The sequence below is a fragment of the Salvelinus fontinalis genome, chromosome 11 (genome assembly GCF_029448725.1).
Source record: "Salvelinus fontinalis isolate EN_2023a chromosome 11, ASM2944872v1, whole genome shotgun sequence".
Classification (NCBI taxonomy): Eukaryota; Metazoa; Chordata; class Actinopteri; order Salmoniformes; family Salmonidae; genus Salvelinus; species Salvelinus fontinalis.
In genome coordinates this window covers 21,708,999-21,723,374 of record NC_074675.1, presented here as the reverse complement: position 1 = coordinate 21,723,374, position 14,376 = coordinate 21,708,999, and the positions used below count along the sequence as shown (strand labels likewise).

General features: G+C 42.1%; 1 protein-coding gene across 2 annotated transcripts in view; it reads left to right on the top strand.

Annotated features, from left to right (window-relative positions):
• The window catches only part of LOC129865274 (TBC1 domain family member 22B-like), a 183,722-nt gene that overhangs the window by 103,034 nt on the left and 66,312 nt on the right, over nucleotides 1-14,376 (top strand). For both annotated transcript variants that reach the window (XM_055937915.1, XM_055937916.1), the window contains one exon: nucleotides 7,156-7,231. In XM_055937915.1, the coding sequence (XP_055793890.1) occupies nucleotides 7,156-7,231 (76 nt within the window). The remainder of the gene's footprint in view (nucleotides 1-7,155; nucleotides 7,232-14,376) is intronic.

Here is a 14,376-nt window from a genome sequence, read left to right as displayed (position 1 = left end):
CCTAGAGCTGTGGCTTTGTGGAGATATGGGGAGCGGGATAGGGAGGGAGAGAGAGGAAGAAGCGAGGGATGGTGTGAGGGAGGAAGGGATGGAGAGAGAGAGTGATTGAGAGCGAGGGCAGTACAGACAGCGAGGGCAGGACAGAGAGCGAGGGCAGGACAGAGAGCGAGGGCAGGACAGAGAGCGAGGGCAGGACAGAGAGCGAGGGCAGGACAGAGAGCGAGGGCAGGACAGAGAGCGAGGGCAGGACAGAGAGCGAGGGCAGGACAGACAGCGAGGGCAGGACAGAGAGCGAGGGCAGGACAGAGAGCGAGGGCAGGACAGAGAGCGAGGGCAGGACAGAGAGCGAGGGCAGGACAGAGAGCGAGGGCAGGACAGAGAGCGAGGGCAGGACAGAGAGCGAGGGCAGGACAGAGAGCGAGGGCAGGACAGAGAGCGAGGGCAGGACAGAGAGCGAGGGCAGGACAGAGAGCGAGGGCAGGACAGAGAGCGAGGGCAGTACAGAGAGCGAGGGCAATAGATAAAGTGAGAGAGCGCTAGGGAGGGGAAGAATCAGATATGAGAGACAGCATCACACAGTCTTCATACTGACCTCTGACTGAGCTGGACAGTCTAGATCACAGGGTATCATCTGAGTACTATGGGTCAGGTTAAGTGTACCATAACCCTTACACTTGCACTGTGGCCTCACTCCGTACTTCCCTAGTGCTCTGCAGTAGGCCAGGTATTAAGCATGCTTAGCCTGTTACGGTTACTAGTTACAGTTACTAGTTACCTGACCACAATTGTAATCAGTAAGGTAACTTTTGGACGACCCAAACTCAGTAATGTAATCTGATTACTTTCAATTACTTTCAGTTACTTTTAGATTACATTCCCCTTAAGACAAAACATTATATTACTAATTCATCAACATCTGTTACAGGATAAATCAGTGTTTAGAGTTTACATATCTGGCCATAAATGGATTTTGCATTTAACTTATGGGTTGGTTATGTAGGCTTCTTCTAACCCATTGCTTTATACTGCAGATAATAATACGATTAGGCCATATCTTTACATTAAAAACCAAAGTCTGTCAGATTTCCAGTCATTACAATTAATTTAATATGGAATTATAGAATATGGAATTATAGATTAGCCCAATTGTTTTACCTGAGCATAACCCAAAAACAAAGGACTTATTAGCCTACTCTGTTGTTTATGAGTTTGTTGTCATGGAGGACTGATTGGGCTCATTGCTTTGATTTGAAAAGTAAACGCTGCCCTCGGAATAGCATGCTTTGAGCACTACCGAAAAGTGCAATATACAGTACGTGGAAAATGAATGCCATAGTGTGCATTTGCTACATACCTATTGTTTATGTTTTTGTTGGTGACACTATGACGTCTCTCTAATTTGCAACTGTTTCCGAGTTTGTGCATGTGTCCGTTAGGCCCTCCCTATTTACGACTCTCTGCATGGAGCAGTGCTTAGAGTGGACCAGAGAGACCGGTACAGTAGCTACTTCATTAAAGCAGGGGATCTTAAAGCTGATGTAATTATTGGTGCCTGTGGGCTCTGGGTTAGTCTTAATGCATGCTTCAAACTGGCCTACTGCTCACTCCCTTAACAGGTAATTGCATTTAGGCGCAGAGAAAGAGGGAGGGAGAGCGATTTAAGCGTATTATGGTCTGTTGACCTGAGGACATGGCTACTGCACGTGTGCAGATGGGGCCAGAAAGTCTCAATCCCTACTCTCTCTAATAAGTCAGAACGTAGCCCATCAAACTAGATAGGATCTCACTGTAGTGATCTTAGGGGATTCAGAACACTCACTGTTAATGTGGTTAGGTTAGGGAGATTACTGTCTAGTCTGGCCTTGTAGCTCTACTATAGGAAAATGGACTGACTCCTGCTGAATAGAGTTAGGTGAGGAGTAGAGGTAACTCTAGGGAGCAAGGGAGGGAGCGAGGAAGGAAGAAACCAAGGATGGAAGAAAATGCCTTGACCCGGTACTGCTGTGTACTTCTGAATCCATGTCAGCCATTGAAATATAATTTATATGTGTCAGCCTACGTGAAATCCTTGTCACATTTTACATTGTGTGTTATTTTCTTGAAGTAGCTTCTTAGCTTCTTACCGGGCTGTACAGTAGCACTGGAAGGTCACAGTGAAGGGAGAGGTGATGGTAGGCCAAGGTTTCTCTCGATCTCTCTCGCTCTCTCTTTATCTCTGTCTCCCCACCCTCTATCTTTCTCCCTCTCTCCATCTCTCTCCCCCTCTGTCAGTAGTGTGTTGTATCCAGAGGCACTCCTGTATTCATGGCCACAACACTCAGGCACCAGAACGCTCACTGCAGGATGCACAGCTGAGCCTGAAGGTCGGGCAGCAATTGTTTATCGGTTAATGTCTCATGTCTCGCGCTCTCTGTCTAAAATGTCTCTGTCTAAAATGTCTCGCGCTCTCCGTCTAAAATGTCTCTCGCTCTCCGTCTAAAATGTCTCTCGCTCTCCGTCTAAAATGTCTCGTGCTCTCTGTCTAAAATGTCTCGCGCTCTCTGTCTAAAATGTCTCTCGTTCTCCGTGTAAAATGTCTCTCGTTCTCCGTGTAAAATGTCTCGCGCTCTCCGTCTAAAATGTCTCGCGCTCTCCGTCTAAAATGTCTCGCGCTCTCTGTCTAAAATGTCTCGCGCTCTCTGTCTAAAATGTCTCGCGCTCTCCGTCTAAAATGTCTTGCGCTCTTTGTCTAAAATGTCTTGCGCTCTCTTGTCTCGCGCTCTCTGTCTAAAATGTCTCGCGCTCTTTGTCTAAAATGTCTTGCGCTCTCTGTCTAAAATATCTTGCGCTCTCTGTCTAAAATGTCTCGTGCTCTTTGTCTAAAATGTCTCGCACTCTTTGTCTAAAATGTCTTGCGCTCTCTGTCTAAAATGTCTTGCGCTCTCTGTCTAAAATGTCTTGTGCTCTCTGTCTAAAATGTCTTGCGCTCTCTGTCTAAAATGTCTTGCGCTCTCTGTCTAAAATATCTTGCGCTCTCTGTCTAAAATGTCTTGCGCTCTCTGCCTAAAATGTCTTGCGCTCTCTTGTCTCACGCTCTCTGTCTAAAATATCTTGCGCTCTCTGTCTAAAATATCTTGCGCTCTCTGTCTAAAATATCTTGCACTCTCTGTCTAAAATGTCTCGTGCTCTCTGTCTAAAATGTCTTGCGCTCTTTTTCTAAAATGTCTCGCACTCTTTGTCTCGCTCCCTCTGTCTCGCTCCCTCTGTCCTCCTTCTGTCTCACGCTCCCTCTGTCAGAATGCAGGCAGACACACACACATTTTTAGTAACTTAAACTTAGAGCCCATGATTTTATCATTTATAGTTTCGTAAATGCATGGTTGATCCAAGGCCTGTTGTGAGGTTGTTGCTTTTCGTCTCCGAAGCCCTTAATCAAAATAATACATTATTTGATTACTTAAATGTACATTAGGATCAAAACTGGGATTGTATGTACATGTGACTTGCTCCACTATGTAAAGTCCACTTCCAATGACAATTTGTACATTAGGACAAACCTCAAACAAAAGTGACTTTTCAATTTCCAATTACTGTTCGCCTATGTTATTAGCACACCCATAAGCACTCTCTAAATGGAGCTTGTTATATAAAGTTGATCGTACATGTGCCCATTAGATGGATAGCCTCTTCACTATGCTATAAGGAGACATCATTAGCTCCTCAAAAGGTATCATCTATTCATACTGTGGCTAAAGGCGACATCAATGGATGCCTAATGGTCTTACCTCTTCAAGAGCTGTCATCTATTCATACTGTGGCTAAAGGTGACATCATTGCATGTATAATGGTCTCAGTACTTTAAGAGGAACTGAACCAAAAAAAAAAAACGACTTCTCTGGTTGAAAAGCGGCCTATGTGGCATCGGTAGTTGTCATGACTCTCCTGACAGTGGATGAAAGGACCCATCAGCTAGGCAAATGTTTGAAGATAGCCAGACCCCCTCTCTCCCTAAGAAGAGGGGAAGGGGGGCTGTGCCGTTCATGACACCTTATCACTGGGTCGTACATTTTAGTAGGAGGGAACTTTCCCTCTTTGCCTTTCAGTATCAGACTCCCGAGTGGTGCAGCGGTCTAAGGCACTGCGTCTCAGTGCTAGAGGCGCCATGACAAACACCCTTGTTCGAATCCAGGCTGTATCACAACCGGCCGTGATTGGAAGACCCTTAGGGCGGAGTTCAATTGGCCTAGCGTCGTCCGGGTTTGGCCGGTGTAGGCCATCAATGTAAATAAGAATTTGTTCTTAACTGACTTGCCTAGTTAAATAAAGGTTAAATACATTTTAAAAATCCACCAAAGAAAAGCCTTTGTCAATAGAAGACCTTTGCCGCCAAAAACTTGAACGGCCAAAGAATGAACTTTGGAACACTTTTCAAAAGATTGGAATGTTAAGAATGGTCGGTGGGGATCTAAAGAATAATCATGCTATATTGTTTATTATTTAGTGATGTCATTAAGGGTGGTATAACAAAGTAACTGTAACTCTGAAAGTGTACGCTTTCTATGTATCAAGTTTACATTTAAATGTTGTATAAAATATATGATTAAATATGAGAATACTTTGTGAAGATAGAAATGTGATTTTAGTCTTCTAAATGAGAATTGTTTGTCATATAAACTTTTGCTCAGTCAGTAACCATGCCCAAGTGAGCACAGACATTGTGTCGGCGTGATGGAAACAAAATTTACATTAGACCAAGTAGACAGATGGTGAGATTGATGTTACGAATGGTTGAAGCTACCAGACCAGAAAGCGTGGAGCGGTGGCTACACGGCTGAAAAAAAGTGACTTTTCAATTTCCAACATGCCGGGTTGCTGATGGCGTGTAAAATGGTCGGGAGCATGAACCTGAATAATCAACCTTGAGACCAAGCAGATGGATGGTGTAAGCTGGACGTCACGAATGGTTAAAACTACAAGACCAGCGTGGAGCAGGGCTACAAGCTACTAAATGGTTAGAAACTTTGAAACTCTCAACACGGGTGAAGAAGATAAAGACCAGAAACATTCACCGTCTGTGGCTGTGCATGTAAAAGTGGTCTTAGAACTTTGACTGAAGACATGAGGTGGGAAGGAAGAATCCCTCTCAGACAACCGTTGGTACATCTGAAGTATCTATGCTAACGAACACTCCAAGACCAGCCGGGTCTCACACTGAAGTGGGATAGGACACCATAACCCTTTTTGAGAAATTTGTTCAACGGCAATCAAGGACAGCTACACGTAAATATACACTACCATCATCAAGTTTTCGGGTCACTTAGAAATGTCCTTGTTTTTGAAAGAAAGCACATTTTTTGTCCATTAAAATAACATAAAATTTATCAGAAATACTGTGTAGACATTGTTAATGCTGACTATTGTAGCTGGAAATGGCAGATTTTTTAAAATGGAATATCTACATAGGCGTACCGAGGCCCATTATCAGCAACCATCACTCCTGTGTTCCAATGGCACGCTGTGTTAGCTAATCCAAGTTTATCATTTTTTAAGCAATTCACAGTAAAGTCTACACTTGTTGTATTCAGCGCATGTGACAAGTAAAGTTTGATTTAAAATGGCCAGAAACAAAGACTTTCTTCTGAAACTCGTCAGTCTATTGTTCTGAGAAATTAAGGCTATTCCATGTGAGAAATTGCCAAGAAACTGAAGATCTCATACAACGCTGTTCCTAGGCCGTCATTGAAAATAAGAATTTGTTCTTAACTGACTTGCCTAGTTAAATAAAAAATACAAATTTAAGTAGATTTTCCATAAAAATATGCTATTTCCAGCTACAATGTTAATGTTGTAAATGACTGTCTCCACTGTATTTCTGATCAATTTTATGTTATTCCAATTGACAAAAAATTATATTTTCTTTCAAAAACAAGGACATTTCTTAGTGACCCGGAACTTTTGAACGCTGGTATATATATTTAAAGAGCGGTGGTTCATGTGCAAAGTATTATTATTCCTTTGCGCGTAAGTTCCATTTAAGTAGGAGGGAACTTTACCTACCGCTCCCTCTCCATGTGTAACAAGCCGTCATATCTTGTTAATCCACTAGGAACTTTTATCTAATGTAAGTGAGTTTGTGTATTCTTCGTTATTATTTTGTTAGTAAATAAATAATTAAATCAATTTGTGTAGTACTGAATATTCAGAAGGGCTAGGGTTCTTGCGGATCCAAGGATTATGCCACGTTCAGAATGAGATTGAGGTGATAATTGACTGTTATTGATGTAAGATATTTACATATCTTTTGAGTTTAATTGGGGAGATGGTAACTTGTTTAACAACTTCTTCCGTGGTGCCCCAAATTCCCAATGAGTTAATTGTTACACGATTCATTTAATCGAATAACACTTAAACATAGTTGGTTGATAAGGTAAATAACAGTCATCACGTTAATGATTTTCACGTCACAACATAGTTATAAACATACATGCTAGTCTCAAAACAGTCAAATATAGTAATGAGGAGGAGAAAAACGGATGCCAAATCAGTGAGTTCAGCCCCCCTTCAAGCCCTGCTGTCTGATATTTGCATTTAGACTGTAAATGTTGCATTTAATCTCCTGTCAGCATGTATTTAGTGGTTGAGAGGACAGCTCACCTCCTGATCTCTCCTGTTTTCTCCCTCTCCATCTCTCTCTCTCTCTCTCTCCTTCTCCTGTTCTAGCTCTCTCTGTCTCTCTGTCTGTATGTGACCTCCCTTTCCCTTCAAAATGGCCACAGGGTGATCACGAGCTGTGGTAGCTAGCTGCTAACCCTTGAGATGAGACTATGTGGATGCTTTGTGTGCCAGTGTCCCTCAGCTAGTATACACAGATGTTTGTTCATATGTCATCATTACTATTCCTCACACACATCCTCTTTTTCTTTATTGAAGTACAGTTTGGTACAACAGTCTTGTCTCTGTTTTTAAGTCAAATCAATAATAGTGCAGCCATCACCCCTAGTAAGTCATGCCTCTCCTTGCTGTGAAATTCATCTCTCTTTCTCTCTGCTCTCTCTCACACTCTCTGCTCTCTGTCTCTCACACTCGCTCTTCTCTCTCTCTCTCTCTCTCTCTCTCTCTCTCTCTCTCTCTCTCTCTCTTTCTCTCTTTCTCTCTTTCTCTCTCTCTCCAATCAAGGACAACTACACATTTGCCCAGCCGGGGATCCAAATAAAAGTGAAGGATCTGGAGGAGTTGGTCAGCAGGATCGATGGTGAGTGCTTTCTCTCCCTTTCTCTCTCCTGTCCTCTCCACTCTCCCTTTCTCTCTTTCTCCAGTCCTCTCCTGTGGTCCTCTACCCTCTACTCTCTTGTGGTCCTTTCCCTCTTCCTCTCCATCTTCCTCACCCCTCCCTCCCCTTGGCTTGTCCTCTCCCACTTTCTATCTCCCTCTTTCGATCTGTGTGGTTTCCGGAAGGGAAATCCTGTCTCTGAGCACACCCCTGCATCATATCTCTCTCTCTTTGTCTGTCTGACCATATCTCTCTTCCTGTCTGTCAGAATTATGATTAGTCTGTCCTTCTGTCAGAGTGATCACACACACAGACCCTGACTGCTGTGTGTCATCCCCAATCAGCGGCGGGTCAGTGTGGCTTTTAACAGAGTGGTAGCTGGCTGGCGTCTGGTCCGCCGGGGGGAAGCAGGAGCCACCAGAGCATGAGATCCTCTCATTACTTTAAATTACTGAGGTGTAATCAGAATTCACTGGCCATCCTCTCCTCCCGCCATCTCCTCACAGAGCAGGATAAGGCCAGGGTGGAGGGAGACCGGTCCCTGCACAGCACAAAGCCAGACCAGGACCAGACCTAGACTCAGATCTAGTCCTATACTCCTATATTTTCTTAACATTAGAGAGGTGTAATCAGGATTCAGTGGACATCTTCTTACAGAACAGGGACAGAAACCGAGCCCTGCACTGCACACAGTCAGCCCAGTTCTAGACCCAGATTCAACACCAGACCTAGCGCTATACCCTATTGCCAGATCCAGCCCAGCACCATGCCCCATCTGTATACCCTAGCCCCAGACCCAGGCATTTGTATTCCAAAATGGTCTTATTTTTTCTTTCTTTCTGACGTCTCTGCTCAGTTTGGACTTGGCTATATTTAACAACCAAATTTATGCAGGGAGGGAAATTGAGTTGGTCTTTTTGGACTAGATAAATGTCTTTAGGTCGCAGGTTAGATTTACCCTCTCTGGAGTAAGAGACTGTTCTTAAACAGATATTGAACTTTACCAGTCCTCCTTGAGAACTTCAGTTCTTTTTCTCTTACTTTATCATTTTGAGTTTCCAGTGTTGTTGCCTTCTCCATTTTCTTGATCCTACAGTACATGTCTACTGTAAATTACCGGTAAATACTTATTAGTGAATCATACTTTGCCAGGTATTTATTTCTGTGAATTTTTTAACAGCTGTTAGGTGTCCTTTTCTCTGTTGATTTGTAACAGAGAAGGTAGCCTAGCGGTTAAGAGCGTTGGGCAAGTAACCAAAAGGTTGCTGGTTCAAATCCCTGAGCCGACGATATACCCTTGAGCAAGGCACTTAACCCTAATTGATCCTGTAAGTAGCTCTGGATAAGACCGTTTGCTAAATGACAAAAACATGTTTGTTTTTATTATTAAATATTTTTTTACAATTTAACATATCGCTCATTAACTCAACACACAGCTCCTTAACTTCTTGCGACTATAGGGGGTGCTATTTCAAATTAGCATAATTGTCTCTACAGATGAAACGGCTTCCTACTCAATTCTTGATCGTACAATATGCATATTATTGTTATTATTGGATAGAAAACACTATCTAGTTTCTATAGCCGTTTGAATTATGTCTCTGAGTGGAACAGAACTCTTTCTACAGCGAAATCCATGACAGGTTTCGCGAAGGTCTGAGAGCGAAGCTCTGATCTTAGTTCAGTTTAAACGGGTGTGTATATCCTATGGAACGACACGAACTGCACCCGCCTTCCCCTGGATGTCAGTAACCAATGAGAAGTGGAATGGGCTTCCTACGTAGCTCTCAGAGGTTATAAAACACCAAGGAGTGAGGTACGCCTTCTTTTCGACGTTGAACTTTACGCAGAGAGAGACCTCGGGATGCCATTTTCGAACGCTCAGTAATGAACTTTAGATATATCAGTCTGTAATTTAATTTGATATAGGTGTTAGAAACATCATAACGAAGCTATTTGAAACCGAGTTATATCAGATTATGCGAGTATATTGCTATTTTTCGGAATTTCCTCAGTATTGCGTAATGAGGATTTGGACACGTTAGCTAATGTTAGCAATTGTTAGCTATAGTTAGCTGCTATATCAGAAGTTGAATGCAACGTTTTACAACCAAGCAACGATTCTTTTGGACAAAAGTACCACTTGGCCAAGATTCCGATGGAAGCTCGTCGAAAAGTAAGAGCTATTTATGATGTTATTCCATTTTTATGTGGAAAAATGTAAACTCAATAACAGTAAATAGTGACGCCGTTATTGCGGCACTAGTCTGTCTGTAACGCACACTGTATGTCTAGTAACGTTAATTTTAAAAATCTAACTTAGCAGTTGCATTAATAACTAATGCATCTTTCATTTCATGGCCAACCTGTATTTTTTTAGTCAAGTTTATGAATAGTTTTCAATAAAAATAGTTGTATTATCATGATGCTGCCGGGCAGATTGCTTGAGTAGTTGGACAGTATTTCCATTGTGTAAGCACGATTTGTGCCGCTAAATATGCACATTTTCGATCAAACTCTATATGGATTGTGTAATATGATGTTACAGGAGTGTCATCGGAAGAATTCTGAGAAGGTTAGTGAAAAAATTAATATATTTTGGCAATGTTGACGTTATCGCTCTCTTTGGCTAGAATCTATGCTCTGGTAATGTTTGAACATGTGGTATGCTAATATAACGATTTATTGTGTTTTCGCTGTAAGACACTTAGAAAATCTGAAATATTGTCTGTATTCACAGGATCTGTGTCTTTCGATTAGTGTATGCTGTGTATTTTTACGAAATGTTTGATGATTAGTAATTAGGTAATACACGTTGCTCTATTTATTTATTCTAGTCCATTTGTGACGGTGGGTGCAATTGTAAACTATGAAATCTACCTGAAATATGCACATTTTTCTAACAAAACCTATCCTATACCATAAATATGTTATCAGACTGTCATCTGATGAGTTTTTTTCTTGGTTAGTGGCTATCAATATCTTAGTTTAGCCGAATTGGTGATAGCACCTGATGGAGTAAGAAACCGATGGAGTTAGAAAAGTGGTGTCTTTTGCTAACGTGGTTAGCTAATAGATTTACATATTTTGTCTTCCCTGTAAAACATTTAAAAAATCTCAAATGGTGGCTTTATTCACAGGATCTGTATCTTTCATTAGGTGTCTTGGACTTGTGATTTAATGATATTTAGATGCTACTATTTAATTGTGACGCTATGCTAGCGATGCTAATCAGTGTGGGGGGGGGGGGGGGGGGTGCTCCCGGATCCGGGGTAGAGGCTCGTTAGAGGTTAAAGGTTTGAACCATAAAGACACACCTATGCACGCGCACACTTATATACACACACACACACAAGTCTCCTTATAGGTTTGAACCAACACAATAAGCAAACATTGTAATTAGAGACAAAAGTTTTTTCCCGGGAATGAGTCTCCTACCTTCTAAGAATCCCCAATGTGTTAATTCATCTGATATTAAAATGTCACCCTATCATCTATATAGTGCAATACTTTGGACCAGATTTACTCCAGACACCCCAACAGGCCCTCATCCCTGTCATTCACAGGAGAAAGAGACGGAAAAGGTATCACGGAAGGAGATCGGGGTGCCTTGTGAGGGTCCGCCGACGAGTGGCTAATCTGCCTTTGCCATCGGTACTATTGGCCAAATACTCATAATAAACATCGATAAAAGATACAAGTGTTATTCACAGAATTAAAGATAGACTTCTCCTTAATGCAACCGCTGTATCAGATTTCAAAAATACTTTACGGAAAAAGCATAATCTGAGTACGGCGCTCAGAGCCCAATCCAGCCAAAGAAATTTCCGCCATGTTGGATTCAACAGAAGTTAGAAAAAACATGATAAATATTCACTTACCTTTGATGATCCTCATCAGAATGCACTCCCAGGAATCCCACCTCGACAATAAATGACTGATTTGTTCCATGAAGACATCATTTATGTCCAAATAGCCACTAGTTGTTAGCGTGTTCAGCCCAGTAATCCATCTTCATGAGCACTAGGTCCAGACAAAAACTCAAAAAGCTCCTTTACAGGTCATAGAAACATATCAAACGATGTATGGAATCAATCTTTAGGATGTTTTTAATAAATCATAAATCATCAATAATGTTCCAACCGGAGAATTCCATTGTCTTTAGAAAAGCAGCGAGAGCTAACTCTGTCGGGAGCACGCGTCACGAGCCTGAGACACTCTGCCAGACCACTGACTCAAACAGGTCTCATGAGCCCCTCCTTTATAGCAGAAGCCTAAAACAAGTTTCTAAAGACGGTTGACATCTAGTGGAAGCCTTAGGAAGTGCAACTTAACCCCATAGACACTGTGTATTCGGTAGGCCAAGCTCTGAAAAACAACAAACCTCAGATTTCCCACTTCCTGGTTTGATTTTTCCTCAGGTTTTTGCCTGCCATATGAGTTATGTTATACTCACAGACATCATTCAAATAGTTTTAGAAACTTCAGAGTGTTTTATATCCAATAGCAATAATACTATGCATATATTAGCATCTGGGACAGAGTAGCAGGCAGTTTACTCCGGGCACGCATTTCATGCAAAAGTGAAAATGCTGCCCCCTATCCCAAACAGGTTAAAAACTGTAATATCTTATGTTTCACCGAGTCATGGCTGAATGATGACATTAATAACATACAGCTAGCGTGTTATACACTGTATCGGCAGGATGGAACAGCGGCCTCTGGTAAGACAAGGGGTGGCGGTCTATGTATATTTGTAATCAACAGCTGTGCACGATATCTAAGGAAGTCTCAAGGTTTTGCTCGCCTGAGGTAGAGTATCTCATGATAAGCTGTAGACCACACTAGCTACCTAGAGAGTTTTCATCCTCTATTTTTTGTAACTGTCTACATACCACCACAGACCGATGCTGGCACTAAGACCACACTCAACGAGCTGTATACCGCCATAAGCAAACAAGAAAACGCTCATCCACTTTAATGCAGGGAAACTTAAATCCGTTTTACCTCATTTCTACCAGCATGTTAAATGTGCAATCAGAGGGGGAAAAAACTCTGGACCACCTTTACTCCACACACAGAGACTCGTACAAAGCTCTCCCTCTCCCTCCATTTGGCAAATCTGACCATAATTATATTCTCCTGATTCCTGCTTAAATTAAAGCAGGAAGCGCCAGTGACTCGGTCAACAAAAACGTGGTCATGAAGCAGATGCTAAGCTACAGGACAGTTTTGCTAGCACAGACTGGAATATGTTCCGGGATTCTTCCGATGGCGTTGAGGAGTACACCACAACAGTCACTGGCTTCATCAATAAGTGCATCGACGACATCATCCCCACAGGGACTTTACGTACATACCCCAACCAGAAGCCATGGATTACAGGCAACATCCGCGCTGAGCTAAAGGGTAGAGCAAAGCGGAAACTTATAAGAAATCCTGCTATTCCCTCCAACGAACAATCAAACAGGCACGCCGTCAATACAGGACTAAGATCAAATTGTACTACACCGACTCCGACGCTCGTTGGATGGGGCAGGGCTTGCAAACTATTACAGACTACAAAGGGAAGCACAGCTGAGAGCTGCCCAGTGACACGAGCCTACCAGACGAGCTAAATTACTTCTATACTCGCTTTGAGGCAAGTAACACTGAAACATGCATTGGAGCATCAGCTGTTCCGGACGACTGTGTGAACACGCTCTCTGTAATAACATGTTTCAAGCAGTCCAGCATAGACCCTGTGCCCAAGAAAACTAAGGTATTTGGTATTTTATTAGGATCCCCATTAGCTGTTGCAGAAGCTACTCTTGCTGGGGTTCACATAAAACATAATACAGAATGACATAATACAGAACATCAATAGACAAGAACAGCTCAAGAACAGAACTACATACATTTATTTTAAAGGCACACGTAGCCTACATATCAGTGCATACACACAAACTGTCTTGGTCAAACTGTCTTGGTCAAAATGCAAAACTGTCTTGGTCAAAATGCAATAAGGGCTCTATATAGCTCTATATAATACTGTACGCTTTCTTGAATTTGTTCTGGATTTGGGGACTGTGAAAAGACACTGGTGGCATGTCTGGTGGGATAAGTGTGTGTCTCAGAGCTGTGTGTAAGTTGACTATGCAAACAATTTGGGATTTTCAACACATTAATGTTTCTTATAAAAAGAAGTGATGCAGTCAGTCTCTCATCTCTTAGCCAAGAGAGACTGGCATGCATAGTATTTATGTCAGCCCTCTGATTACAATGAAGAGCAGAATGCGTTGCTCTGTTCTGGGCCAGCTGCAGCTTAACTAGGTCTTTCCTTGCAGCACTGGACCACACGACTGGACAATAATCAAGATTAGACAAAACTAGAGCCTGCAGAACTTGCTTTTTGGAGTGTGGTGTCAAAAAAGCAGAGCATCTCTTTATTACGGTCAGACCTCTCCCCATCTCTACAACCATTGAATCTATATGTTTTGACCATGACAGTTTACAATCTAAGGTAATACCAAGTAATTTAGTATCCTCAACTTGTTCAACAGCCACAACATTCATCACCAGATTCAGCTGAGGTCTAGAACTTAAGGAATGTATTCTACCAAATACAATGCTCTTAGTTTTAGAGATGTTCAGGACCAGTTTATTACTGGCCACCCATTCCAAAACATACTGCAACTCTTTGTTAAGGGTTTCAGTGACTTCATTAGCTGTGGTTGCTGATGCGTATATGGTTGAATCATCAGCATACATGGACCCACATGCTCTGTTTAATGCCAGTGGCAGGTCATTGGTAAAAATAGAAAAGAGTAGAGGGCCTAGAGAGCTGCCCTACGGTACACCACACTTTACATGTTTGACATTAGAAAAGCTTTATTTAAAGAAAACCCTTTGAGTTCTAGTAGATAAATAGCTCTGAATCCACGATATGGCAGAGTTTGAAAAGCCATAACACATACATTTTTTCAATAACCGGCTATGATCAATAATGTCAAAGGCTGCACTGAAATCTAACAGCTCCCACAATCTTCTTATCAATTTCTTTCAACCAATCATCAGTCATTTGTGTCAGTGCAGTACATGTTGAGTACCCTTCTCTGTTGAAAGTCTGTTGTTAATTTGTTTACAGA